General features: G+C 38.0%; 1 protein-coding gene across 1 annotated transcript in view; it reads right to left on the bottom strand.

Moving 5' to 3' along the window:
* EFCAB13 (EF-hand calcium binding domain 13) overlaps nucleotides 1-27,558 on the bottom strand; it is a 180,397-nt gene that overhangs the window by 129,763 nt on the left and 23,076 nt on the right. The window contains exons 9-11 of the mRNA XM_027872969.1: nucleotides 22,243-22,386; nucleotides 12,429-12,500; nucleotides 390-533 (exon numbers count right to left, since the gene is read on the bottom strand). Of these exons, the coding sequence (XP_027728770.1) occupies nucleotides 390-533; nucleotides 12,429-12,500; nucleotides 22,243-22,386 (360 nt within the window). The remainder of the gene's footprint in view (nucleotides 1-389; nucleotides 534-12,428; nucleotides 12,501-22,242; nucleotides 22,387-27,558) is intronic.

Raw genomic sequence — 27,558 nt, 5'->3', positions numbered from 1 at the left:
ATACTCAGGACTTCCTGATTCTATGTCCATCACCCTATCTATTGTACCATGGGTGTACTTGGCATTGACTTCTCACTATCTCGTTGACTTCTGATTTTAGCTTACAGATTAACTTCTTAGGTTTGGTGGGAGGGGAAGCTGGACAGCTAATGGGAAAGCTCTCCAAAGAAGGGGGTCTTCCTGGTCAGGGTATTTCTAGCTCTTCCCACTAAATTAGGCTATAAGATGACCCTGCTTTATAGAATCTAGCCCTGAGTCTGCCAAGATAGGAAAGTCTTTGGAACTTTGGTCCCTGGTTCTCCTCTTTTACTCATGGTAATTCTAAGCATGAGCACATAGCAGGCACCGAGTAAATGTTTACTGAATGACTTTATATTTAAAATACCAACCATCTTTTGGCACTGCCTTCAGTGCCTCTTGGAATTCCTTTTCCGTCAAATCAGGGTCTAATGTGTGCAGAGTGTCCCACAAATCGTGCACTGAAGCCTTGTTGCCCTTAAATTTCTCCACTTTTTCAAGACTTTCTTCTATTGCTGTGGATTTAGAGGAGGGGAAATGTTCATTCACATTGTGTTGATTCAGGAACTTAATACATTTAATTTTTATCAGTCATCATCAGCAAATAAAGTATTTCTATTTGGCAAAATTTTCCATTAGAGTTATCACTTTTCCATTTATAAAGTACCATTTTTCAAATAAATAGGCTCTAATGAATAATATTAAGATTACACTGAACAGAATTTTATCTTTTTTTAAATTATTCAAAAGGCGCTTCAGGAATTTTAGTAGCTCAAGGCCATTATTGTAACCAATGTATCACAGATACACATAAATGCTTAGACAACTGGTAGAGCGTAAGATAAACCAGCTTTCACTCTGTATCAGTCTATATCTGTAACAAATATGGCCAGATCTGACAACACCAGCCTATCTAGTGAAATGTGCCTCAATGGTATATTTATAGGCATCATCAGATTTGGCTTAAGAAGGGAATAACATAATCAGTTAGGTATAGAAATCTAACATGCCCTATAGGCAGGAGGAGGAAAAAGGGGAAAGAAAAGGGAGGGGGCTAATAGAAGGGAGGTGGGACTGAGGTCAAAAGCAAAACATTAGTGAGGAGGGAAAAGGAAAAAGGACAAAGAAAAGCATAAATGGGGAAAAGGATGGAGAGAAAGACAGTTATCATAATTGTGAATGTGATATATGAATATAATGGAATACTATTGTGTTATAAGAAATGATGAACAGACAGACTTCAGATAAACCTGGAAAGACTTGTATGGTTTGATGCTGAGTGAAGTGAGCAGAACCAGGAGAACGTTGTACACAGTAACAGCCACATTGAGTGATAACTGACTTTGATAGACTTAGCCCTTCTCAGCAATGCAGGGATCTCAGACATCTCCAAAAGCCTCATAATGGAAAATGCTATCCACATCCAAAGAAAGAACTATGCAGTCTGAATGCAGATCAAAGCATACTATTTGCTATTTTTTTCCTTCTGATGTGTTTTGTTTCCTCTTTCTGGTGGTTCCTCTTATTAGTTCTAATTCTTACTTATAACATCACTAATGTAAAAATATGTTTAATAAGAATGTATATGTATAGCCTACATTAGATTGCGTGCTGTCTTGGGGAGGGGGGAAGGGAGAAAAATTTAAACCTCAAAAGCTAATGGAAGTGATTGTTGATAAATCAAAAGAAATTAATAAAAAAATAAAGTTGGAAAAAAAAGAATGCAGGAATACACATCTTGCTCCTCTCATTGTTAACATGGCCTCAGAATAATGGGGCACCTAAAATAGTCAGATCTTAGGTCCAATTTAACCAACCTGTATAGACCTGACTTATACACACAGTCCTGCTTTACAAATGACCCCTTGCTCAGAGGGGAATATGATTAATGTGCCACTTAGGGGCAAATAATAATAATAACAATATTGGCCTGTCTGGTATGAAGTTGTACTGAGTATACTTACAGTGAGCCTACAGAGACTAAGCTTATAATGCTCTTATTAAACTACAAAAAACAATTATTTTATCCACCTGTGCAATGGTCCATAGAACATTAAATATAAAAGAATAATTGAACAGAATAGAGAGTTGTCCCAAGACTATTTCAATCTGAACCCCTTCAGAAAGGATGAGAATAAGTTTGATGATGATGATAATAATAACATCACCCTCAAAGCTCAACCTAACATCCATGTTGTGAAGATGGTAGGTCAAAGACTGTATTCCTTCCATGAGACCCTGAACAACACTAGCCAGTTAGATTCTGACAAAACCATTGACTGGATTAGCACCCCAGTCAGAGGGATAAAAACAATTCCTATGAATCTAAGAAACAGATAGAGCAACATAGATTTAAAGGCTGGCCTTACTAAAAACTGTAATTATGATCAGTTTGACGCAAAGAATTGCATAGTGAATAGTGTTCTGATACTACAATGAAGTAAAAGACATCAAAACAAGTCAGAAATACCAGTATGCCACATGTTGGAAATGCTTTGGTGTGGAAAATAAGTGTACATGAATTGGATCAAATATACTTTCATTATGTACCAATACTATATCATAACAAAATTGGAAATGGATCTTAACAATTAAAAGCAAAATTTTCATACCGGGTTTGGTTGGCTGGTGGGTTGGTTTTTTGTCAACAGTACCCTCAGCTCCAAGGGTACCTCTCCATAAAGGTGGAAGAGGATTGACCAGTATTATTAGAGACCATGATAAACAGGACAAAAACTTGGACGAACACTTTTGGAATAAGCAAATATCACTTAACCAAGTAACGGTAAAGGCTAATAACAGGTACACATACGAAATGGCAAAGCTCCAACAATGGAATTAAAATGCCTTCCATGGATGACATCCATATGAATTGAACCAACAATATGTTAACAAAGAAGCATTAAACAAAAGACTGAGTCATGGACTTCCGCTTCCAGGAGCCAAGATGGCGGAGTAAAAAGGTAGTCGCTCTCACCCTCCCCTATCAACCTCAGAAAACCCAGAAAATATCACCCCAGAAAAAACACTGGAAAAGCTGAACCAGAAGAAAGATGGGGTGCAGCTGTGCAGTAGCCCAGGTAGCTAGAGGGATTAAAGGGAAAGGCCCCTCTTACCATGGGGGAAGGGGAGCAGCACAGAATGAGAGTCACCCAGCCAGCTAGTGGAAAGACCCACTTTAGCACACCAGGAGGAGATTCTGGTGCCTCGGCATTCTACAGCAAACGGGTCTCCCAGTGCCTCAGCAAAAATAAGGGAAGCAGCACTACAAAGGGCCCCAGGCGGATAAGCACCCTGCAGCATTCATCTGAAAGGAACTGAAGAAAGCAACTTAGAGTTGCCTGAAAGTTCCAGCCTTGCTGATTCCAGCCCAACACCAGGTAAGCTATCAGAACTCTGCAGCCTCCAACTGCCAACCAGGAGGAGATCCCAAAGCCCAGGTGGTCGAACAGGCAAACACCAACAGCTGGACCTCCAAGTGCCTCAGTGAGGGTGGGGAACCGGTGGAAACCACCTCAGAAAACCACCATGTGCCTCGGCATTCTACAGCAAAGGAGTCTCCCAGTGTCTCAGTAGAACTAAGGGAGGTAGCACTGCAAGGGGCCCCAGGCAGATAAACACCCTGCAGCGCCCATCTAAAAGGAGTTGAACAAAGCTAAAGGAAAGGAAAAGCAGGCAACCTAGATTTGCCTGAAAGTCCCAGCCTTGCTGATTCTAGCCCAACACCAGATAAGCTGCCAGAACCCTATAGCCTCCAATTGCCAACATAAGAGGCCCCAGCACATGAAGCCAGTGACCAAGACCTAGGTTCCCAACACAAGAAGCTTGGGTCAGTTCCCTCTGCTCCCCAGCAGGAGAGTTTAATCTCTGTAAAGGCCAGGGAATAAAGAAACACCATGAGTAAAAAGAAACGTATGATAGATTCATATTATGAAAAGAGTGAAGATCAAGACAGAAATTCTGAAGAGGACAATATTGTCAACAAACCCACATCTGCAACATCAAAAGGAAATATGAACTGGTCTGAAACCCAAAAAGCCTTCTTAGAAGAGCTCAAGAAAGATTTTAAGTCAAATGAGAGAGGTAGAGGAGTCCTTAAAAAATACAATTGGCCAATTGGAAAAGAAGTACACTGAAGAAAACAAGTCCCTAAAAAACACAATTGGCCAACTGGAAAAAAAGTACACTGAAGAAAACAAATCCCTTAAAAATACAATTGGCCAATTGGAGAAGAAAGTACAAAATCTGACAGAAGAAAACAATATGTTAAAAATTAGAATTGAACAAATGGAAACTAATGACTCTATGAGAGAGCAAGAATCAGTCAGACAGAAACAAAAAAATGAAAAAATAGATGAAAATGTAAAATACCTCATGGGTAAAACAACTGACCTGGAAAATCGATCCAGGGGAAACAATTTAAAAATTATTGGCCTACCTGAAAATCATGATGAAAAAAAGAGCCTGGACAGTATCTTTCAGGAAATCATAAAGGAATACTGCCCTGAAGTCCTAGAACCAGAAGGTAAAATAACTACAGAAAGAATCCACTGCTCCCCACCTGAAAGAAATCCCAAATTGAAAATGCTAAGGAATATAATAGCTAAATTCCAAAATTACCAGATTCAAGAGAAAATACTGCAAGCAGGCAGAAAGAAACAATTTAAATATCATGGAACCACAGTCAGGATTACACAAGACCTTGCAGCTTCTACATTAAAAGACCATAGGGCATGGAACATGATATTTCGTAAGGCAAAGGAGCTTGGATTGCAGCGAAGGATCAACTACCCAGCAAAAATGAGCGTGATTTTTCAGGGGAGGAGATGGATATTCAATGAAATAGGGGACTTCCAAACCTTCCTGATAAAAAGACCAGAGCTCAAGAAAAAAATTTGATCTTCAAGTACAAGATTCAAGAGAGACATAAAAAGGTAAATGGGACAGAAAGATACAATATGTTGTTAATAAGGGCAAACTGTTTACATCCCTACAAGGGAAGATGACACTTGTAACTCTTTGGAACTGTATTGTTATTACACCATGTTAAAGGAGTATACATAAAGGGGGTGGATATAAGTTGACTTTGATGTAATGATAAAAAAAAAATCTAATCAAGTGGGTTAAATGGATCCAAGTAAGTAGATTAATCTGATCTAAGAAAATGTACTGAGAAAGGAGGGGGCAGACAAGGGTAAATTACATTACAGGAAAAGACACAAAAATCTATTACAGCAGAAGGAAAGAAGGGAGGGGGATGAGCATTGTTTGAAACTTACTCTCATCAGATTTGGCTCAGGAAGGGAATAACATAATCAGTTAGGTATAGAAATCTAACTTGTCATATAGGTAGTAGGAGGGAAAAGAGGAAAGAAAAGGGAGGAGGGATGGAAAGGAGGGAAGAAGCAATAAGGGTAAAGGGGAAGAAAAGGGAAAGGGATAATAGGAAGGGAGGTGGACTGAAGGAGGCGGTGGTCAAAAGCAAAACACTAGTGGGGGCAGGGAAGGAGAAAGAAAAGCATAAACGGAGAGGGGGGAAAGGATAGAGAAAAAGACAGATAGTAATCGTAACTGTGAATGTGAATGGGATGAACTCTCCCATAAAACAGAAGCGGATAGCAGAATGGATTAAAAACCATAATCCTACAATATGTTGTTTACAGGAAACACATTTGAAAAAGAGTGACGCATACAGGGTAAAGGTAAAAAGCTGGAGCAGAATATATTATGCTTCAGCTGAAGTAAAAAAAGCAGAGGTAGCAATCCTGATCTCAGACAAAGCAAAAGAAAAAATTGATCAAAAATTGAACATATATGCACCAAATGGTATAGCATCCAAATTCTTAGAGGAGAAGTTCAGGGAGTTACAGGAAGAAACAGACAGCACAACTATACTAGTGGGGGACCTCAACCTCCCCCTCTCTGAAGTAGATAAACCTAACCACAAAATAAACAAGAAAGAAGTTAAGGAGGTGAATAGAATATTAGAAAAGTTAGTTATGATAGACCTCTAGAGAAAACTGAATGGAGATAGAAAGGAAGATACTTTTTTCTCGGCGGAACATGGCACATACACAAAAATTGACCATATACTAGGGCATAAAAACCTCACAATCCAGTGCAGAAAGGCAGAAATATTAAATGCATCCTTTTCAGATCATGATGCAATAAAAATTATATGTAATAAAGGGCCATGGAAATATAGACTAAAAAACAATTGGAAACTAAATAGTCTAATCCTAAAAAATGATTGGGTCAAACAACAAATCATAGAAACAATCAATAATTTCATTCAAGGGAATGACAATAATGAGACAACATACCAAAACTTATGGGACGCAGTAAAAGCAGTTCTTAGGGGAAGTTTTATATCTCTAAATGCTTACATAAATAAAATAGAAAAAGAGGAGATCAATAAATTGGGCATACAACTAAAAAAAAACTAGAAAAAGAACAAATAAAAATCCTCGATTAAATACCAAATTAGAAATATTGAAAACCAAAGGAAAAATTAAGAAAATTGAAATTAAGAAAACTATTGAACTAACACATAAAACTAAGAGCTGGTTTTATGAAAAACCTATAAAATAGATAAACCTTTGGTTAATTTAATTAAAAAAAGAAAGAAGAAAACCAAATTACTAGTATCAAGAATGAAAAGGGTGAAGCTACCACCAAGGAAGAGGAAATTAAAACAATAATTAGGAATTATTTTGCCCAACTATATATGCCAACAAATTTGACAATCTTAGTGAAATGGATACATATTTACAAAAATATAAATTGCCCAGATTAACAGAAGAGGAAGTAAAATACTTAAACAACCCCATCTCAGAAAAAGAAATTGAACAAGCCATTGATGAACTCCCTAGGAAAAAATCTCCAGGGCCAGATGGATTTACATGCAAATTCTATCAAACATTTAAAGAACAGTTAACTCCAATACTATATAGACTATTTGAGAAAATAGGTGAAGAAGGAGTCTTAGCAAATTCTTTTTATGATACAAATATGGTGCTGATACCAGGAAGAATCAAAACAGAGAAAGAAAATTTCTCTAATGAATATAGATGCAAAAATTTTAAACAAAATATTAGCCAATAGATTACAGCAACTTATCACAAGAATAATACACTATGACCAGGTAGGATTTATACCAGGAATGCAGGACTGGTTCAATATTAGGAAAACTATCAGCATAATTCATCATATCAATACCAAAACTAGCACATGATCATCTCAATAGATGCAGAAGAAGCTTTTGACAAAATACAACACCCATTCCTATTAAAAACACTAGAGAGCACAGGTATAAATGAAGTCTTCCTTAAAATAATAAATAGCATCTATCTAAAACCTTCAGCAAGCATAATTTGTAATGGGGACAAGCTAGAAGCATTTCCAATAAGATCGGGGGTGAAACAAGGATGTCCATTATCACCAGTTATTCAATATCGTACTGGAAACATTAGCTTTAGCAATAAGAGAAGAAAAAGAAATTGAAGGTATTAGAATAGACAAAGAGGAAACAAAGCTATCACTCTTTGCAGATGACATGATGTTATACTTAGAGAATCCTACAGAATCCAGTAAAAAACTACTTGAAATAATAAACAACTTTAGCAAAGTTGCAGGCTATAAAATAAACCCACATAAATCATCGGCATTTCTATATATTACCAACAAAGCCCAACAGCAAGAGATAGAAAGAGAAAATTCATTTAAACTTACTGTAGACAGTATAAAATATTTAGGAGTCTACCTCCCGAAACAAACCCAGCAACTCTATGAACACAATTACAAAACACTCTTCACGCAAATAGTCAGATCTAAATAATTGGAAAAACATCAGTTGCTCATGGGTAGGCTGAGCTAATATAATAAGAATGACAATTCTACCTAAGCTAATTTACTCGTTCAGTGCCATACCAATCAAACTACCAAAAATTATTTTTATAGAGTTAGAAAAAATAATAACAAGATTCATTTGGAAGAACAAAAGGTCCAGAATATCAAGGGAACTAATGAAAAGAAATGCAGGGGAAGGTGGCCTAGCCATTCCATATCTTAAATTGTATTATAAAGCAGCAATCATCAAAACTGCTTAGTACTGGCTAAGAAATAGAGTGGTGGATCAGTGGAATAGGTTAAATATTCAAGACACAGTAGTCAATGACTATAGCAATCTATTATTCAATAAACCCAAAGACCCCAGCTTCTGGAATAAGAACCCACTCTTTGAAAAAAACTGCTCGGAAAACTGGAAAAGAGTATGGCAGAAACTAGGCATAGACCAAAATCTCATACCATATACCAAAATAAAGTCAAAATGGGTTCATGATTTAGATATAAAGGCTGATACTATAAGCAAACTGGGAGAGCAAGGAATAGTTTATCTATCAGATCTATGGAGAACAGAATAATTCATGACCAAACAGGAGATAGAGAATATTACAAAAGGCAAAATGGATAATTTTGATTACATTAAATTGAAAAGTTTTTGCACAAACAAAGCCAATGCAACTAAGATTAGAAGGAAAGTAGAAAATTGGGAAAGAATTTTTACAACCAGTCTCTCTGATAAGGGCCTCATTTCTAAAATATATGGAGAATTAAGTCAAATTTATAAGAATACAAGCCATTCCCCAATTGATATATAGTCAAAGGATACGAACAGACAGTTCTTAGATGAAGAAATTAAAGCCATCTATAATCATATGAAAAAAATGCTCTAAATCACTACTGATTAGAGAAATGCAAATCAAAACAACTCTGAGGTACCACATCACACCCATCAGATTGGCCAACATGACGAAACAGGAAAATGATAAATGTTGGAGAAGATGTGGGAAAATTGGAACACTAATGCATTATTGGTGGAGTTGTGAAATGATCTAACCATTTTAGAGAGCAATTTGGAACTATGCCCAAAGGGCTATAAAAATGTGCGTACCCTTTGACCCAGCAATAGCACTTCTAGGGCTATATCCCAAAGAGATCATACAAATGGGAAAAGGACGCACATATACAAAAACATTCATAGCAGCTCTTTTTGTGGTGGCAAAGAATTGGAAATTGAGAGGATGCCCATCAATTGGGGAATGGCTGAGCAGGCTGTAGTATATGAATGTGATGGAATACTATTGTGCTATAAGAAATGATGAACAGGCTGACTTCAGAAAAACCTGGAAAGGCTTGTATGGTCTGATGCTGAATGAAGCGAGCAGAACCAAGAGAACGTTGTACACAATAACAGCCACGTTGTGTGATGACTAATATTGATAAATTTAACCCTTCCCAGCAATACAAGGATCTAAGATGTCTCCAGAGGCTTTGTGATGGAAAATGCTATCCACATCCAAAGAAAGAACTATGGAAGTTGAATTGCTATTTTTTTTCTCTTCTGTTGAATTTTGTTTCCTCTTTCTGATGGTTCGTCCTATTGGTTTTAATTTTTACTTACAACATCACTAATGTGAAAATATGTTTAATATGAATGTGAATGTATAGCCTATATCAGATTGTGCGCCATCTTGGGGAGGGTGGTGGGGAGGAAGGGGGAGAAAAATTTTAAACTCAAAAGCATATGGAAGTGATTATTGATAAATCAAAAGAAATTAATAAAAAATAAAAGAAATTAGTAAAAAAAAAAAAGACTGAGTCATGAAGATTTGTTTGTAGAATGGGAAGGAATTATGATGGTAATTAAGTGCCAGATCATTGTTACCAGAAATTATAGAAGGAATATTCTTATAGAGCTGTGACTTAGTGATTCAATTTGGGTTATAAAAGGAAATAGCAGGGACTGTGCAATATATCAAAGCTAACTATAATAATTTAGCATCTACAAAATACCTAGCAAGATATGACCTGGTAGCTAGAATGATATACATGACCAACTCACTGTCTCTCATGGATTGATAAGACAAATCTCTGTTCTGTAAATATGGGCCTTAAAATATCCCTAAAGAACTCAACCAATAAAGTTAACTAGAATTAAAGCATCATATACCATACTGTTGTCCACAATCACTCGGACATAACAGTGATTCATAAAAATTTAAGAATAAAGTTTTTAAAATATGTCACCCATATTAAATCCTCACAATCTCTAAGTTATGTAGAATAAAAAGTTTTTGAAATAAAGAGACCTAACAGAGAAGGTCAAAATCATACAGTGACAGAAGATCTGTATCATTCATGTCATCCTGTCTGCTACTGGACCAGGGTTGTGGTAGGGATGCTTACAGTGAGACTATGGAGGATGAACTTACATCCTAGTACTTTTATTTAAATACAAAAGGCAGGGATCTTGTCTCCTTGCACAACAGTCCACAGAATATTAAGTATAAAGGAATAATAATGGGGTAATGATTTGTCCCAGTACTGTTTCTATCTGAGGACCATTGAAAAACATAAGAAGTAGATAATCATATTAGCTGTCACTTACATAGAACTTCAATTTTTGCAAAGCACTTCAGCTACATTTTCTCTTTTGAGTCTCACAACTCACAATCCCATGATTGTGAAATACGTACTGCAGCTATTAATTATCCCTAATATTATCATACCTTATGCCTTTTTATTCTACAAATGAGAAAAATGAGAGTCAGAAAAATTAAGCGATTTGCCCAAGGTCACATTGTTAGTAAATATCAAAGGCAAGATTTTTAATCCAAGGTTTCCTGATTCAGTTAAACTCTTCAAACCTTAGTTTCCCAATGTGTGAAATGGAAATAACAACCCAGGCCTTACCCTCAACTACATTCAAAGATGTAACCATAGATTAACAATGTTTCCTATCTTTGAGTTAGTCAGTCAACTAGCAATAATTAAATGACTACTAATGTGCCAGGCACCATGCTAAGCTCTGGGGATAAAAAGAAAGGTAAAAAACAGGCCTTGCCCTCAAGGAGCTCACAGTCTAATAAGGGAAACAACAGGCAAATAAGTATGTACAAACACACAGAGAACTGAACATATATTGATATCGATATACATATACATGCATCCAAATATATACATACACAGGATACACTTATATACATACATATGTTTATATACATATATGTATGAGTATGAGTATATGTGTATGTGTGTGTATGCATTGCCTTTCCTCTGAGACTATCCCTAATTTATCCTGTATTCCAGGCCAGTGAAAATGAAAACGCTTGGAGATAGGAGATGAAAGACCATGTGCCAGGACAAGCAAGGAGGATGTTGAGTTGAAAGTCTAAAAATACAACTTCTCTCAATGTGGTATGAAGATTTTACTAACCTCATTTTAAATGTTATTCAAAAACCTGTCTCACAAAAGATTATGAAACTTGTAACCTGATTGTAGAATAATTTAGGGATAGGCCTAAAAATTAAAAGTCCTATCCACAGTATCAATATGTATATCAATATCATAGGATCCTGGTGTTGGTAAAGATCATCTAGTCTAGCCCCCTACCTGAACAATCAACCCCGTGAATAACACAGGGTTATAGATGTGGAACAATAAGAAACCTAGTTCAATCAGACCAACTACCGCATTTAACAGATGAGGAAACTAAGTCACAGAGAAGTTAAGTGATTTGCCCATGATTATGACAGAGGCAGAATTAGAACCCAGATCCTCCGACTCCAATATCCATGACAGGTTGATGGTCTCTAACCTGTCCTTGATTTCCTCCAATGACAGACTTTCTATCTTAAAAGGCAGCACATTCCATTTCCAGACAACTCTAAGTATTAGGAAATTCTTCTTTAAACTGAGCCAAAACCTACTTTCCTGTCATTTTTATCCACTCAATCTAGTTCTCCAGTCTGACACCAAACAGTGAGTCTTATCCCATTTCCACATTACGGGCCTTCCTTCAAATATTGGAAGACAGCAGATCATTTCCCCACTAGATGGCATTAGATTCTCAAATTTAAAACAGGTCCCAGTTCATCCACCAATTAACACTGAGCCCACCTTGTTTCTGAATACCCTCTTCTCCTCCGCTCTTTATCTTTGCTATAGTCCCCACCAGGAATGGCTAGCAGGGATGGTGGGGAACCTACGGCCTCAAGGCTTCATATGGCACTCTAGGTCCTCAAGTGCAGCCCTGAGCGCCCATGTGGTCTCCCACCCCTGGGCTAGGAGGTAAGAAAATTAATAGGTGTAGGTTTTAACTTCTCACAATTTGAAATGAGCTCCAAGATTAAGGAATAGAGTTGGAGAGGAACAGGGCCAAATTATCTCAGAGGTAATCAGTGAGATTTTGGGATTTTTGTTTTTTTTTTTTTGTTTGTTTTGTTTTGTTTTTGCTTAAAGACTATAGTGAGGTAACTTTTGAATGTCCTTACATTCTTTTACAATTATGTGTGTTGACTTTGAAATGTCTGGCTTACAAAGAAGAATAAAGTATGATTTTACTTACATTTTCTTTTGCCTAACGAGGGGTTACTCATCAGAGTTTTAACAAACTTATTAAACTCCACTTCTCCTTTACCTGAAAGAACATGAGAGAGAAAACGATTAATGTCAAGAGTGACAGTTTCCTAAAGTCTTCTTCAGTAATATATTAAGCTTGATTTTTCCCTAATGCTTTCAGTTATTAAGCCAATTACTGAAAATATGAAGTTACCTAAAATAAGGAGTTATATGAGATGCAGCAAAGGATATTGCATATACGGATGGGCTTAGAGTAAGGAAGACCAGCAATTCTCACACGTTCTCTGACATACTTGCTCTAGGAGTGAAAGCAAGTCACCTAGCTTTTCAGCGCCTCAAGCAACTCTCTGGGACCATAAATCATAAACAAATTGCCAATGTGAGAGAAAGGGGGGAGTTTCCACAGTGAGAATTCCCCACATTGATAAAATCACAGGTATGCACCAAAAAAGTGGGGCAGGAGTTCTGCACTCAGAAATAAGATAAATGACATATAGCCAATACCACCTAGTAATTGAGAAAACCAAAAGAAAACAGAAACACAAAAATCAAATAACAATAATGATAATAGTTCAGACATCTATAGCATTTTAAGGCTTGACAAGCAATATACATTTATCATTTACTTTAATACAATATACATTTATCATTTGATCCTCACAATAACCTTGTAAAATAGGTACTATTATTATCACTATTTTACAGATGAAGTAAAGTTAAGTAATTTACCCCAGGATCAAACAGCTAGTGAACATTTGAGGCAGAACTCTAACCCAGATCTTCTTATCCACTACACCAGGCTGACCCTCTGCCCACTGAAGGTGAGGAATAGATGATGAGAAATTCTTATGAGAACTACCCATACATAATACATATTTTCAGATGCATTTGCTCATTGGATCATCACTCTATGAGTCCAATATTTGGAATACAGACTATTTGTACCGGACCTGCGGTAGAGCATTCTGAGATTGTCTGATCAGCCACAGTTCAACATAATGACTCCAACATGGTAATGTCATTTTGGTCCTCTTCGAGTATGAAGGACAACTAACTAGAACAAGTATTAGTGATCCCATTTTACAGATGAGAAAACAGAGGTGAAGAAAGTTTTAAGTGACTTGCCTAATAGTAAGTTGATGGCAGAGCTGTACATACATAACATGCTGCCACTCATACTCAAAATGATCATTATTCAAAGGAACTACAGCTGCTCTCTTCTCATAACAGGCACAACACAAATGTTATCATGTATTTCCACAGCTCCCTTCCATTTGCAAAATTCATTTCAATTACTAATGCCCATTTGAGACAGGCCTAAAGCAATATCAGATGGGAAACTAGAGGCAGTCACCAAATAATTGAAAGGATTTGGAGAAAGAGAATATATAGGACTGTCACCTAGTTTATGTAGATTGGGCTGGTTTCCCTTTAAGGAGGTAGGGAGGCCATTCTTGGAATGATTACTGGTTTGGCTTCCTTGCCACCTAAGGGATAAAAGGCCCAGCTTACGTGGTACTGGAGGTTTTAACAGATTTCCTATTCCCCAGTTTGGAACACTTTTCTGACTTAATGTGGTTGGTTGCCATAGTAAATGCAGAGACAGAGGAGAGTAGCCTTTTTATCTGAATTACTATCACGTTTAACCTCAGGAACCATGTCTTTTTTTCCCCTTTATTATTAGCAAAGTAATTTTTATTGCATTTAATGGTCCACCAGTGTCTCATTACTTTCTGAGCCTATAGCTGAATTACTGAACTCATCTGAGTTAGGCCTGGCCTTGCTCTGCTAATTACTACTTCAGGCAAGTCACTCAGTTATCTCCTCTATAAAATGAGAGGACTGAACAAGATTATAACTAAAGTCCTTTTCAGATGACCTGAGTCAATGGTTCTCTATCTGTAGAATATGGTAGAGTTATTACAAAGAATCAATATCTCAATCACTTAATCACTAAGCCTGCATTAAGCACCTAGTATGTGTCAGGCACTGTGCTAAGACACTATATATACAAAAACAAAAAAAAATGAAACAATTTCTCCTCTCAAAGACTTTATATTCCTTCAGGGGAGATAATTTCATTGCTGTTCAGTTGTTTCAGTTGTGTCCTACACTTTATGACCCCATTTGGAATTTTCTTGGCAAAGATCCTTGAGTGGTTTGTCATTTCCTGCTCCAGCCCATTTTTTTAACAGATGAGAGAACTGAGGTAAATAGGGTTAAATGACTTATCCAAGGTCACACTACTAGTGTTTGAGGCTGGATTTGAACTCAGGAAGATGAGTCTTCCTGACTCCAGGCCCAGCACTGTATCTACTGCACCATCTAGCTGCCCTCAATGGGATAATAGTCACCACATATATTGTCTAGGTGTGCTATGCCTGATGGAAATGTGGATTTGGGCTTCTCATCATAAGATATGGGTGATTCACTTCACAAGATACCCTATTTTGGAGTAGTAAGGCTGGTTAAGAGCATATATCAGAATGAGTCTGAGAAGGGTCCTTGGAGCTTGGTCCAAAAGGCATCTTGAGAGCTTTCACTATACATCTTGGAAGAGCTGATTGAAAGAAAGCTTTGTTTCTTGGAGAGGCTAATTGGAAGAAAAGCTATGCTGTTTGGAGGAGCTGACTAGAGAAAGAAATGCCTTTATCTTTGCCTTTGTCTTCACTGCCATCTAAAGACATATAAAGGGATAGATGGTATGCTCCTCAGATTTGCAAATGACACAGTGCTGGGTGGGATAGCTAAACACAGTAGATGACACAGGCAAGAGCACTGTGCTTAATTCAGTAAGATGAAATTCAATAGGGATAAATGTAAAGTCTTACAGTTAGTTAGAGGAAAGCAACTTCCTAAGTCTAAAATGGGGAAGGTATGGCTAGATAGCAGTAGCTCTGAAAAACACCTGTGGGTTTAAATGGACTGCAAGCTCAATATGAGTAAACCAATAGGTTTATGGGAGGAAGGTTATGATTACGTTATCTTGCTTTACCTTCAGTTTAGAAAATGTTTTTGATTAAGAGTTAATGGTGTCATCTTGACTGGTTTGTTAAATGCGTGACCTAGCAGCCTAAAAAGTAAATGTCATCTTGGACAAGGTTGAGAGGCACAGGGAGGTGACAGTCCCACTGTACTTAGCCCTTATCAGACCTCACCTTAAGCACTATATTCAGTTCTGGGTTCCACGATTTAAGAAGGACATTAATAGCGCCTGGCACATAGTAGGCACTTAATGTTTATTGACTGATTGATTGAATAACCAGAAAAAGGCAACAAGGATAGCAAAGGTTTTCAAGTGCATCACAAATGAGAACTGGTTGAAGGAACAGGGCATATTTAACTTGGGAAAAATAAGATTGGGGGATATGATGGATGTCCTCGGGTATCTGAAGGGGCATCAGATAAAGAGGGATTAGACATGTTTTCTTTGGCCCCAGAGAGGAGAACTAGGAGCAATGGATAAAAGTTGCCAAGAGGCAAATTCAGGCTCAAAGTCAAAGAGGGAAGAGGCAGGAATAAGCATTTATTAAGCACCCCATATGTGCTGGGCACTGGGCTAAATGCTTTACAAAAATTATTTCAGTTGATCCCTACAACAATTCTTGAATGTAGGTGCTATTATTATCTTCACTTAACAGTTGAGGAAATTGAGGCAAACGGGTTAAGTGACTTGCTCAGGGTCACATAGCTTATAGGGTCTGAGGTTAAAATTTGAACTCAGGTCTTGCTGACTCCAGGCCCAGCACTCTATCCATTGTGCCATCAGCTTCCTGTTTCAGGGAAGAGTTTTCCTTCTTTCAGGGAAAACTTCATAGCAATTACAATGAGCTATCTAAACAGGGATGGGACAGCTAGGTGGTGCAGTGGATAGAATACCCAGCCAGGAGTCAGGAAGACTCATCTTCCTGAGTTCAAATCTGGTCTCACACACTTCCCAGTTGGGTGACCCTGGGCAAGTCACTTAACTCTATTTACCTCAGTTTCCTCATCTATAAAATAAACTGAAGAAGGAAATAGCAAACCACTCTAGTATCTTTGCCAAGAAAAGTCCAAATGAGGTCATGAAGAGTCAGATACAACTGAAAAATGACTGAACAACAATCCAAAGGGGGAATGGACTGCTTTAAGAGGTGATTGGCTCTACCTACTTGGAAATCTTTAACCAAGTATATTACAGTAGAAATTCTTTTTGTGTTTTGGACTAGAGTGGATGGCCTAGGAGGTCCCTTCCAACTCTCAAATTCTATATGCCATGATCTAATACTGCCTGAGAGATGGAGACTCCTCAGAGCCCAACCAAGAGAACAAACAGGAAAAGCTCTGCAGATTTCAGGCTTGGTGTTTCTGTTCCACTGAAAAGGCTGAATGTTCCTTTGGCAGTCCAGAAGAGGAGTGGTCAGCAGAAAAGCAGCCTAGCCTGTCTCAGGAAAAGAATGGAGAGGCCCACAAGAAAAACAGCCTGACTCCATCAGTGAACAGTAGAGACTGTGTCTCCAGGACACCAAGGCCCCCTGTCCATCGATGTGAGCTACCCAGTGGGAGCATGTGCCTCCTTGCTAAGGTTAGGCAAGTCTGTGCCCACTCTCCTGCCCAAACACTAGGTACGTCGACAAGCAAGTAAGTGTGTCCTAGGTTTATGGGAGGAAGGTTATGATTACATTATTCTTGCTTTGCCTTCAGTTTAGGAAATGTTTCTGATTAAGAGTTAACGGTGTCATCTTGACTGGTTTGTTAAATGTGAAATGCAGAAGGGGGAATAGAAGGTGGGGTTCAGGGGCTATAGTTGTGAATTGTGGAAATATAGCTCCCCCACAGCAGAGTTACCCTTCGGATCCTGAAAGTCATCTGTAGCATCCCTTCTGGGTACCCTCAACCTGACAGCATGAGTGAACAAACTAACCAAGGGAGAGAAAAAAATAGAAGAAAATGGGACTGAAGCTATGCCCACCACACCACAAAACATAAATGTATAAAGAGTAAATACAAAGTGAATATAAAGTAGTGGAAAAATGAGGTAACTAGAGGATGGAACACTAGCGGTTGTAGGACAGTTGAGAGAGGCTTCATGTAGCTAGTGGATAGCTAGTGCATAGAGATGGGTAATTGAGTGAGGAATATATAAGGAACATATTAGGAACACAGGACAAGTTGGCTGAATTATCGAGTGCAAGAAAAGGAGTAAAATACAATGAGGCTGAAAGTGCTTGTTGAAGCCAGGTTGCAAAGGACTTCAAAAACCAAACAGAGGAATTTATATTTTATCTTAGAGGCACAGTTAGTCAGTCACTGGAGTTTACTGAGGAGGGGAGTGATGGAGTCTGATCTGCATATAAGTAAAGTCATTTTGGTCACTTCATGGAGGATGGATTTGGAGTGGGAAGAAACCTGAGACAAGGAGACCAATTAGAAGCCTATTAAAATAGTCCAGGGGAGAAATAATAATAACCTGAGATAAGGTGATGGCTGTGTGAGCAGAGAGAAGGGACAGGATACAAGAGATGGTACTGAGGGAGAAACAATAAGATTTGGCAACTGATTAGTCAAGGATAATGCCAAGGTTGTTAACCTGAGTGACTGCAAGGGTGATAGTGCCTGGGCAGAAAAAAAGGAGTTTTGAAAGAGGGGTAGGCTCAGGGGAAAGATAATGAGTATTGAGTTGAAGATGTCTCTAAGATATGCGGTTTAAAATGCCTAGTAGACAGGTGGTGATACAGTACTGGAGCTCAAGTGAGGGAGTCAGGCTGGATAAAAAGATGATAATTAAATTCATTAGACCTGATGAGGTCACTGAGAAAGAGGGTAGACAGAGAAGAGGCCCCAGGACTGAGCCCTGGAGTACATCCATAGTCACATGGCGTAATATGGTTGATAAGCCAGCAAAGAAGACTAAGTAGTCTGCCAGGAAGGAGGAGAATCAGGAGAGAACAGTATCTAAAAACAAAAACCAGAGAAAAGGAATATCCAGGAGGAGAAGGTAGTCAATAATATCAAATTCAGCAGAGAGGGCCAGAAGACTCAGGACTGAAAAAAGGTCAGCACTTTGGGCAAATAACTTATCATTGGTATCATTAGAAAGATAGTTTCATTTGAATGATGAACCCCAAAAGCCATGATGCAAAAGGTGGAGAAGTGAATGAAAGTAGGGGAAATGAAGTCATCCAGAATAGAGAGCTTTTTTCGGGGAGTTTGGGTGAGAAATAGAGAACTTCAGGATGATGGATTGAGAAGATGGCAGGGTCTAGTGAAAGTTTTTAAGGAAGGGAAGTCTTAGACGTGGTTTTTGGTTTTTGGTTTTTTGGGAGGGTGGGGTTGTTGGAGGCAATCAGGATTAAGTGATTTGCCTAGGGTCACACAGCTACTAAGTGTCTGAGGCCAAGTTTGAACTCAGGTCCTTCTGACTCCAGGGCCTTGGATCTATCCAGCAGAAAATGAACTGGTAAACAGGGAAAGATTGAAGATGAGAGGGGACAGAGATAATTGAGGGGCCAATCTGCTGGAAAAGACAGGAAGTCTGGGATCAAGGGAACATGTAGAGAAGCTGATGTTGGTAAAGAGAAGGGCCACCTCATTATCAGAGACAAGAGAAAGGGAGGAGACAGTAGGAGATTCTGTCTGGGGTAGGGGAATGTTTGAAATGTGGATAAGGGGGGAAAGAGGAAATCCATAGAAATTAGATTCAATTGGCTCATGAGACTCAGAGGGTCAGAGGAGAGATCCTTGGCTGAGAGGGTTCAGGAAAGAGGGAGGTGGAGGAGACTTAAGGAGAGAAAAGATATGGAACAGCTTCTGTTGAGTATGGGACAGGGAATGGATTAGAAAGGAGTAACAGGATTATCTTGCTACTGTGAGGGAGGGCCCCACTGACATTAGATAACATTAATCTATAGTTTATGGTTAGTTTTTTTGGTTGGTTTTTTTTTGTTTGTTTTTAGGCAACTGGGGTTAAGTGACTTGCCCAGGGTCACACAGCTAGTAAGTGTCAAGTGTTTGGTCTGAGGCCAGATTTGAACTCAGGTCCTCCTGACTTCAGGGCCGGTGCTCCATCCATTGCGCCACCTAGCTGCCCCTATGTTAGTTTAAATAGGTAGTGGTTATGTATAGTTTAGGTTGTGACTGTGCCTAGTCAGCTCAGTTGAATGATTTCCTTCAGCTCCATTTGACTGTACTTAAGTGAGAATAGAGAAGGAGGATGCTGAGAATAATTCAGGGTTGGAGTTTGGCAAGGAATGGATGGTGAGAAGACAACAATGCAAAGAATTCAGGAGTTGAACAGGTTAACTATAGGGTCAAGTTTAATGTGGTAGACCTCTCCTAGGTCTGTATCCCAAAGAGATCATAAAAAAGGGAAAAGGACCCCATGTACAAAAATATTTACAGCAGCTCTTTTTGTGGAGGCAAAGAATTGGAAATAGAGGGGATGCCCATCAGTTGGGAAATGGCTGAACAAGTTGTGGTCTATGAATGTAACGGAGTACTATTGTGCTATAGAAATGATGAGCAAGTGGACTTCAGAAAAACCTGGAAAGACTTACATGAACTGATGCTAAGTGAAATGAGCAAAACCAGGATAACATTGTACACAGTAACAACCACATTGCGGGATGACTGACTTTGATAGACTTAGCTCTTCTCAGTAATACAAGGATCTAAGACAACTCCAAAAGATTCATGATGGAAAATGATATCCACATCCAGAGAAAGAACTATGGAGTCTGAATGCAGATCGAAGCATACTATTTTCTCTCTTTTGTTGTTTTTTTCTTTCTCGTTTTTCCCTTTTGTTTTCATTCTTCTTTCACAACACGACTAATGTGGAAGTACGTTTAATATGATTGTACATGTATAGCCCATATCAGATTGCATGCCATCTTGGGGAGAGAAGGGAAGGAGAAAAAAAATTGGAACTCAAAAATCTTACATAAGTGAATACTGAGCACTATCTTTACACGTAATTGGAAAAAAATTACTATTAAGTGGGGGAAAAGATTGATGTAGTAGAAACAACTTCTATTAGGGTTCTTGCCACGTAGGCTCAGCTAGTTTTTCCATAAAAGGCAGGGAAGCTGCCCCAGAGGGGATGTGAGCTATCGATAAGGCATTTCATTCACCTAAGGAATAAAAAAAATCTAGCCCACTAGGAATCCCATCAAACTTGATGGATGTCCCATAGCTATATGAATTAACACACCTTTCTGACCAGATGTGTTTCTGTGTGGAGATAAGGGACACTGGGTCTGTCTGAACCAATGGTTTATCATTGCAAAGTATCTTTTCCTGGTAAACTTCCTTTTTGTCCAGTGTGGAATGGTCTATGAGTCTCATTTTGTTCCATTGCTGAGTCAGGCCTGGCCCAGTACAAATTGAGAAGGAAAGAAAATGAAGTCAGAGCAAGATCAATGGCTTGAAGAAGTACTGAGGGGTGGAGGGACTGGAGGACATGTCAAGGGGGGAAGAACCAGTTTAGGAGAGGTAAAACATAGGCAGAGATGGAACAGCAGGAAGATATGGTCGCATAGAGGAGTGACAGAGTTTCTGATCTTAGAAGTGCAAATATCTGTAGGTAATGGTGAGCTCTAGGGTTGGCCCATCCCTGTGAAGTGAAGTGATGGAATAATAATAATAAGTAACATTTATATAGCACTTTAAGGATTGCAAAACACTTTACAAATATCATCTTAGTTGATCCTCACAACAACCCTAGGCAGTAGGTGAGATTATCTTATAAAGAAACTGAGTCAGACAGAGGTTAAGTGACTTGCCCAGGGCCACAAAGCTAGCAAGTATCCAAAGCCAAATTTGAACCCAGGTCTTCTTGACTCCAGGCTCAATGCCCTGTCTACCTAGTGGCTTTGCATAATAAATAACCAAAAAACCTTTGGTAGACTGAATGAACAATATGTCTCAAGCAAACATATTACAATTTTTGAAAGTTTGTAGATGCTGTAAGAGAGTGGGCTAGCTCACCTACTCCCTTATTTAAAAGCATTACTGAATTTATAGTGGTTTTAGCCATTATCTATTATCTGTACTCTCAATCACTGGATGCTAAAAAGTATAACTACTCCTCTCAAGTGAAAGTCTGTACATTTTGATGGGAAAGGGTCTTCACACTCAAAGAAGCTGAGATTCACTTATCTAACTCATCCAAGGCCGCACAAAGTCAAGGATACTGGCAAGACCAATTTACTCAACTGCCCAAACACAGATTTAAAACCAGAAGAAATTTTAGAGGTCATTCTGTCCAACACTTTAATTTTGCAGATGAGAAGAGTGAGACCCCAAGAAATTCAGTTTCTTGCCCAAGGTAACACAAGCAATAAATTTCAGAGATAAGATTCAAACCCAGGTCCTCTGACTCTAAATCCCAGGTCCTTCTCACTGAACAAAACTTTCAGATACAATTCTACAAAGTGATATCCTTCCTAACTGAATGGAAGAGATCAAACATTCCTTTGAGCAGCTTATTTTTAGGAGCCGGGGAACGCTAGAATATCCCTGTACTCTCAATCATAATTCTGGGGATTTGGGAAAATCAGATCTTGAAGTGTTCTTGAAGGGAAATCAATCAGTCTATGAAAATCAAATTTGCATTCACATTTAAAATTTCACAAGGAAACATGGGAGGGGAGGGAAAATAGAGTATAAGGAGAAACTTGAGCCTTTTCCCTTCTACTTAGGGGAGCTGAAAATTTCCCCATTCACGGCATAATGAATCTCCTTCACTTTGAAACAGGCATAGCAAATAGTGCTTTTGAATAGAATAACCCAATTTACCTATAAATATCTCTTTCACTTACTATCAGGAGGTATCTCTTCTAAGGCTTTATTAAATTCGTTCAAGGAACAATAGACTCCCAATTTCTTCAGTTTGGGCTGTACTTTATCCAAGGGAACTTTTTCGTCTTCAAATTCTTTAACGACATCAATGGCATCTTTCAACACTGAAAACAAAGGAGTGGACAAGAGATGTTACTTATATAAAATGAAGTTTTAATGGAAAACTCCAGTAAAAATGAGAAGATTCTAGAATTCAGTTACTAGAAGAGTAAATCATTAACACCACAACTGACACTTACCCCATCTCTCCTAGGCACTGTAAGGACCTTGATAATAGGAATATATCATAATGAATCTTTATAACTCCCCAGAGCCTAGCATGATGCTTAAACATTAGTACTTAATATGCAATGCATTACGCTTCCCTAAAGCCATAACATATTCTTGAGTCCTACCTCCAATGTCTCATTACAACACAGAGGTCATCCTAGGCACTGGAAAGTTATGATAGTGAAAGATGAGCTCAGGAACTCCCACCAATCCAGAAAGACACCAAGGATTACCTCGTTAACATTGTACTTGCTATCAAAGTACTGGACTGAATACAGGACGGCTCATAGAGAAAAGGACGGCTATCAAGTGATTCATTCTCTGATCATGGTGATCCATGATACTTATTTTTAAAAATTCAGATGAATTATTAAAAATAAAAGGAAAGAATTTCAAAACAGAAATTAAAAGAATGATCAGGTAAAAAATTCAAATAGATACCGTTTTGGGGGCGATATGATAGTTTACTCAGAGACTCTTAGGGAAGTAGCAAAAAATTGAGACAATAGCATCAGTAAAGCAGCAAGATTCAAAACTGACAGAAATCATTGATATTTCTCAATATTACTAAAAAACCATGAGGAAGAGAAAATCCTTTGGAAATAACAGTATACATAAAATACTGATGACATAGGACTTACATAAAGTCAACTAAAAACAATTTTTATTGAGAGGAAAAGCAGAGATACAATATGATGATGGAAGCTTTTATTCAAGACCAGCCCCCTCTACTGTCCAACCTCACAAACAACAAGAAATGTTCCAGATGAAGCAAAAGGTCAGCTGCTGGAAAAAAGAAAATGAAACCATAAGGTAATTTACCCTACGGGGAAAAGAAAGAAGAAATAACAAAGAGAGACACTATCAAGTCCCTGTTCTTTTTTTCTGTGTTCTCCCACCATGGACCCCATACTGAAGGAAATGTGTTGAGGTCTCCACATGGCTGCTTTCAGCTCCCCATCACTGCCCCACTCAGCGGCTCATACTCAGGGCTATGGGTTCCTTTCTTAAGGCTAAAAGCTCTGGACAGAGGTCTGGTAGCTCCACATGGCTGTTGGATTCTTGCTTGCTGCCCTTACCTTAGACTCTCGAGGGCACTACCATCTTCACGGTCACCCAGACTCACGAGCTAGGTATTAGTATAGACTCCTCATTCTCTCTCACGCCCCATATCCAATCTGCTGCCAAGGCCTGTTGATTTTAGCTTCGTACATCTCTTGAATATGCCCCTTTATCTCTTTTGACACTGTTACCACACCCTGCTAGGGGGCCTCATCACCTCGTGCTTAGACTAGTGCAATACCTTGCTGGCCAGTCTACCTTGTCTCAAGTCTCGCCCCACTCTAGTCCATCTTCCTTTCAGCTGTTAAAGGGATCTTCCTAAAGTAAGTCTGACCACATCATGAAATGCTTGCTGCCACCCCACTTTGTCCACCCAACCTTTCTACTCAATTAAGTCCAGTGGTCCCTTAGAGCCACTGCAGTGGTTGGAAGGCTTAATAAAAAAACGGAATCAAATATAAAATCTTCTGACATTCAAAGTCGTCTTTCATAACCTGCCCCACCCATACACACACACACACACACACACCCCTTTCCAGTCTTCTTATAGCTTAACATGTCCCTATATAGTCTTCAGTCTAGTGACATTGGACACCTTCTTGCTCCTGGAAAAAAAGACATTCTCTTTTTACTCTGAGCACTTTCACAGGCTGTACCCCATGCATGAAATGCTTTCTCTCCCTCTTAGCTCCTGTCTTCCTTCAAGATCCAGATAAAACGAGACCTTCTATAGAAAATCTTTTCTAATTCCTCTTATGCCTTCCCTCCGTTGACTATGTCCAATTTATCCTATAGACAGCTTGTTTGTACAGAGTTGTTTGCATGTTGTCTTCCCCATTAGATTGTGAGCTCCTTGAGGGCAGGAACCATTTTTTGCCTTTCTTTGTATCCCCAGTGCTTAGCACAGTGCCAGGCACATAGTAGGTACTTAATAAATGTTTATTGACTGACTCTTCACTGAGGATTGAGTGTTTGGGGGTATTGTCAGCTTCTATTGTTGCTGTTAATTCTTTTCAGTAATGCCTGGCTCTTCGTGACCCCATCTGGGGTTTTCTTGGCAAAGATACTGGAGTGGTTTGCCATTTCCTTCTCCAGCTTGTTTTATAGATGAAGAAACAGTGACTGCTGTTAGTTCATTGCTAAATATTACCCCATTCCCCACCTCCAGCCCCTCTCTAGGTTTCCATTTAGCAATGGCTCCAGCAGCCACAAAGTCGAGGAGTTTAGAAAGAACAACAGTAGATGCAACCCTTCAACATGCACCCTAATACAGCTGCCCTTTGGCATCAATTCAAGTAAAGGCCTTCAACCCTCACAAGGGTGAAGCTCAGAAGTTAAGACTTCACAGGAGAGAATAAACAATATAAAGACTGAAGAAATGAGTGAATAAAACCAATAAAGAAATACTATGAATTAAAAGAATTCCAAATTGAAATTCCAGAAAAAGAGACTCATTCTGGAATAACTACAAACAAAACTGCAGAAAAGAGAATGGATTGTTCACAAGATCCCAAAGAGTGGTTAGAAGGCCTAATAAAAGAAAAGGAGAAAGAAAAGAGGAGGAAAATTAAAATTCTTGATAAAACACACACACACACATACAAACTGAAAAGGAGAATAAAGAGTGGAGGTAAGTAGAGGGAAAGGGGGTGAGAGGAAGGCAAAGCAGGAAGGAGAGAGGGGAGAAAAAGAGGAAGAAGGAGAGAGAAAGAGAAATTAACAATATAAGTAAATTCAAGGAATTTGGATAGGATAGCAGGGGGAGATGTATAAAAATAGATTAACAACAAAGTAGTATAAATAAAACTAATCACAGAAACAAAGTGCTGACTTAAAAGAGGAAGGGGGTAATCAAAACATTAAGCCCAAAACTTTCCTTTAAAAAAAAAGTTTAATGATGCCTTTTGTTTTTTAAACCAGTTATTTTCCCAATAATACTTCACTCTCACGGAAACTTTCATTTTAACAACAACAAAAAAGCAGTTAAGCAAAATCAGTTAATTAAGTAATCAAAACTATAAGTATGGGCAACATTTAGCATTCACAGTCTGACACTTCTCTATCAAAAGGAAGGAGATATGTTTTATCATGTCACATCAAGAGTGACAACCTCATTTCAGTTCAGCAGAGCTTGGCCGCCTTGTGGTGGCGTTCATTTACATGATTGGAATCATTGTGTATATTGTTCTCTGGGTTCTGCTTACTTCATTCTGCAACCTTTTGTACAAGTCTTTCATGCTTCTCTGAGTTCCTCACATTTGTCATTTCTAATGGTTTAACAATATTCTATTTCATTCACATACCACAATTTAACTAACCCCAAATCAATAGGCAATCACCCTATTTCCAGTTTTTTTGCCTCAACAAAAGGTGGCATTATAAATATTTTGGTATAGATGTATCCTTTCTTTCTGTCTTACTTCCTTAGGTAAAATCTCTCCTTTCTATTCAAATCAGCAAATTATGAAAATGGGAAATAACATTAGACTAAAAGCCATTCCTCAATAGGCAAGAAATCAAAGGACATAAACAGTTTTCAAAAAAAGAATTTCAAGCCAACACCAACCATATGAAAAAAGATCCATATAACTAATAACATAAGAAAGGCAAATTAAAACAATTGTGAGGTTTCAACTCAAGGGCAATGTTGATAAAAAACATTCTTGGAGTAGGAGGCATGTGAAACCATGCAAACTTAGATACAGTTCACAATTCACTCTTGATCTGGTCAAATCATCCTAGAAAATAAGTAAGAGTTATGAGAGGAAAGGTACAATATTGTTCATACCCTTTGACTCAGAAATCCTAGTCCTGGGTATATAGCCTAAGGAAGTCAAACAGAAAGATTCCATATATTTCAAAACATTTGCCGCAGCATTTTTTTGAAGTAGCAAAAAACTGGAAAGCAAGTAGATGCCTATCAGTTGAGAAATGGCTAAAACAAATTGTAGTCTATGAATGTTACAGAATATTATTGAGCCATTGTAAAAAAAAACTTTAATATTTAAGAAAATGTGAGACTTTTATGAACTAATACAGAAATAAGACAGCAAAATCAAAAATATAAATATAATGTTATATTTATAACTATATGCTCAGGGGCATGTTAGTAAATGTTTAATAAATAAGTAATAATTTTTAAAATTATAATCAATAAAAGTAATAATAATAAATAAATTTGTTTTAAAACATGTACAACATACTTCTAAGTTTAATCTGCATTATTAACATTTTCTCCATCATCACTTTCTTAAGTCCAGACATTCAAAAACAATAAATCAAGCCTTGAATTTGTAGTGTTTACTAATTCTTGAGGCGTAAATGTTTACACTGAAAATTTAGCAATCTACTCTCAAAAACCAGTATGAGCTGGCTTCAGCAAATTCCCGTATGAAATATGTTTGATATTCAAGGAAACATGATAAGACTTGTCCAATCTAATACAGAAAGAAGATAGCAGAGGCAGAAAAACAACATTTACAATAACTACAGCAATGTAAATTAAAAAACAGCACTAAAAGCTTGCTGAAGTTAAATTAAAGGCAATGACCAATACTGGTTCCAAAGAATAGAGGTAAAAAGGTGGGAATCTATATGTACTGAATGCTACATATTACTGTCAAAAATGGTCATAGTGAGATAGTTCATTTTACTTAACTGTTTTCTTTTGTGACAGGTAAGAGTTGAGGGTGAGGGATGTAGAAATATTGGAAATGTCTGCAGTATAAATAACAAAGGTCATTAACAAAATTTTTTCCTAAAAAAAATTTACATTATTGTTGACTACAATCAGACTATTTGGTAGCTTTGCTTAACTGAGCTTTTTTAGGGAAATTTATTTTGCTTTGTGGATTATGTTTGGATGTTTGTCCTGAGTGGGAAAAGAAAATGTTAACAATAAAAATAAAAACAAATTGGTAGTCAAAACATCAGGAACAAGTAAA

Source organism: Vombatus ursinus, unplaced genomic scaffold (genome assembly GCF_900497805.2).
Source record: "Vombatus ursinus unplaced genomic scaffold, bare-nosed wombat genome assembly UNPS02014801.1, whole genome shotgun sequence".
NCBI lineage: Eukaryota > Metazoa > Chordata > Mammalia > Diprotodontia > Vombatidae > Vombatus > Vombatus ursinus.
Note: the sequence above shows the minus strand (reverse complement) of the source record. Positions and strands in the feature narration are given on the sequence as shown.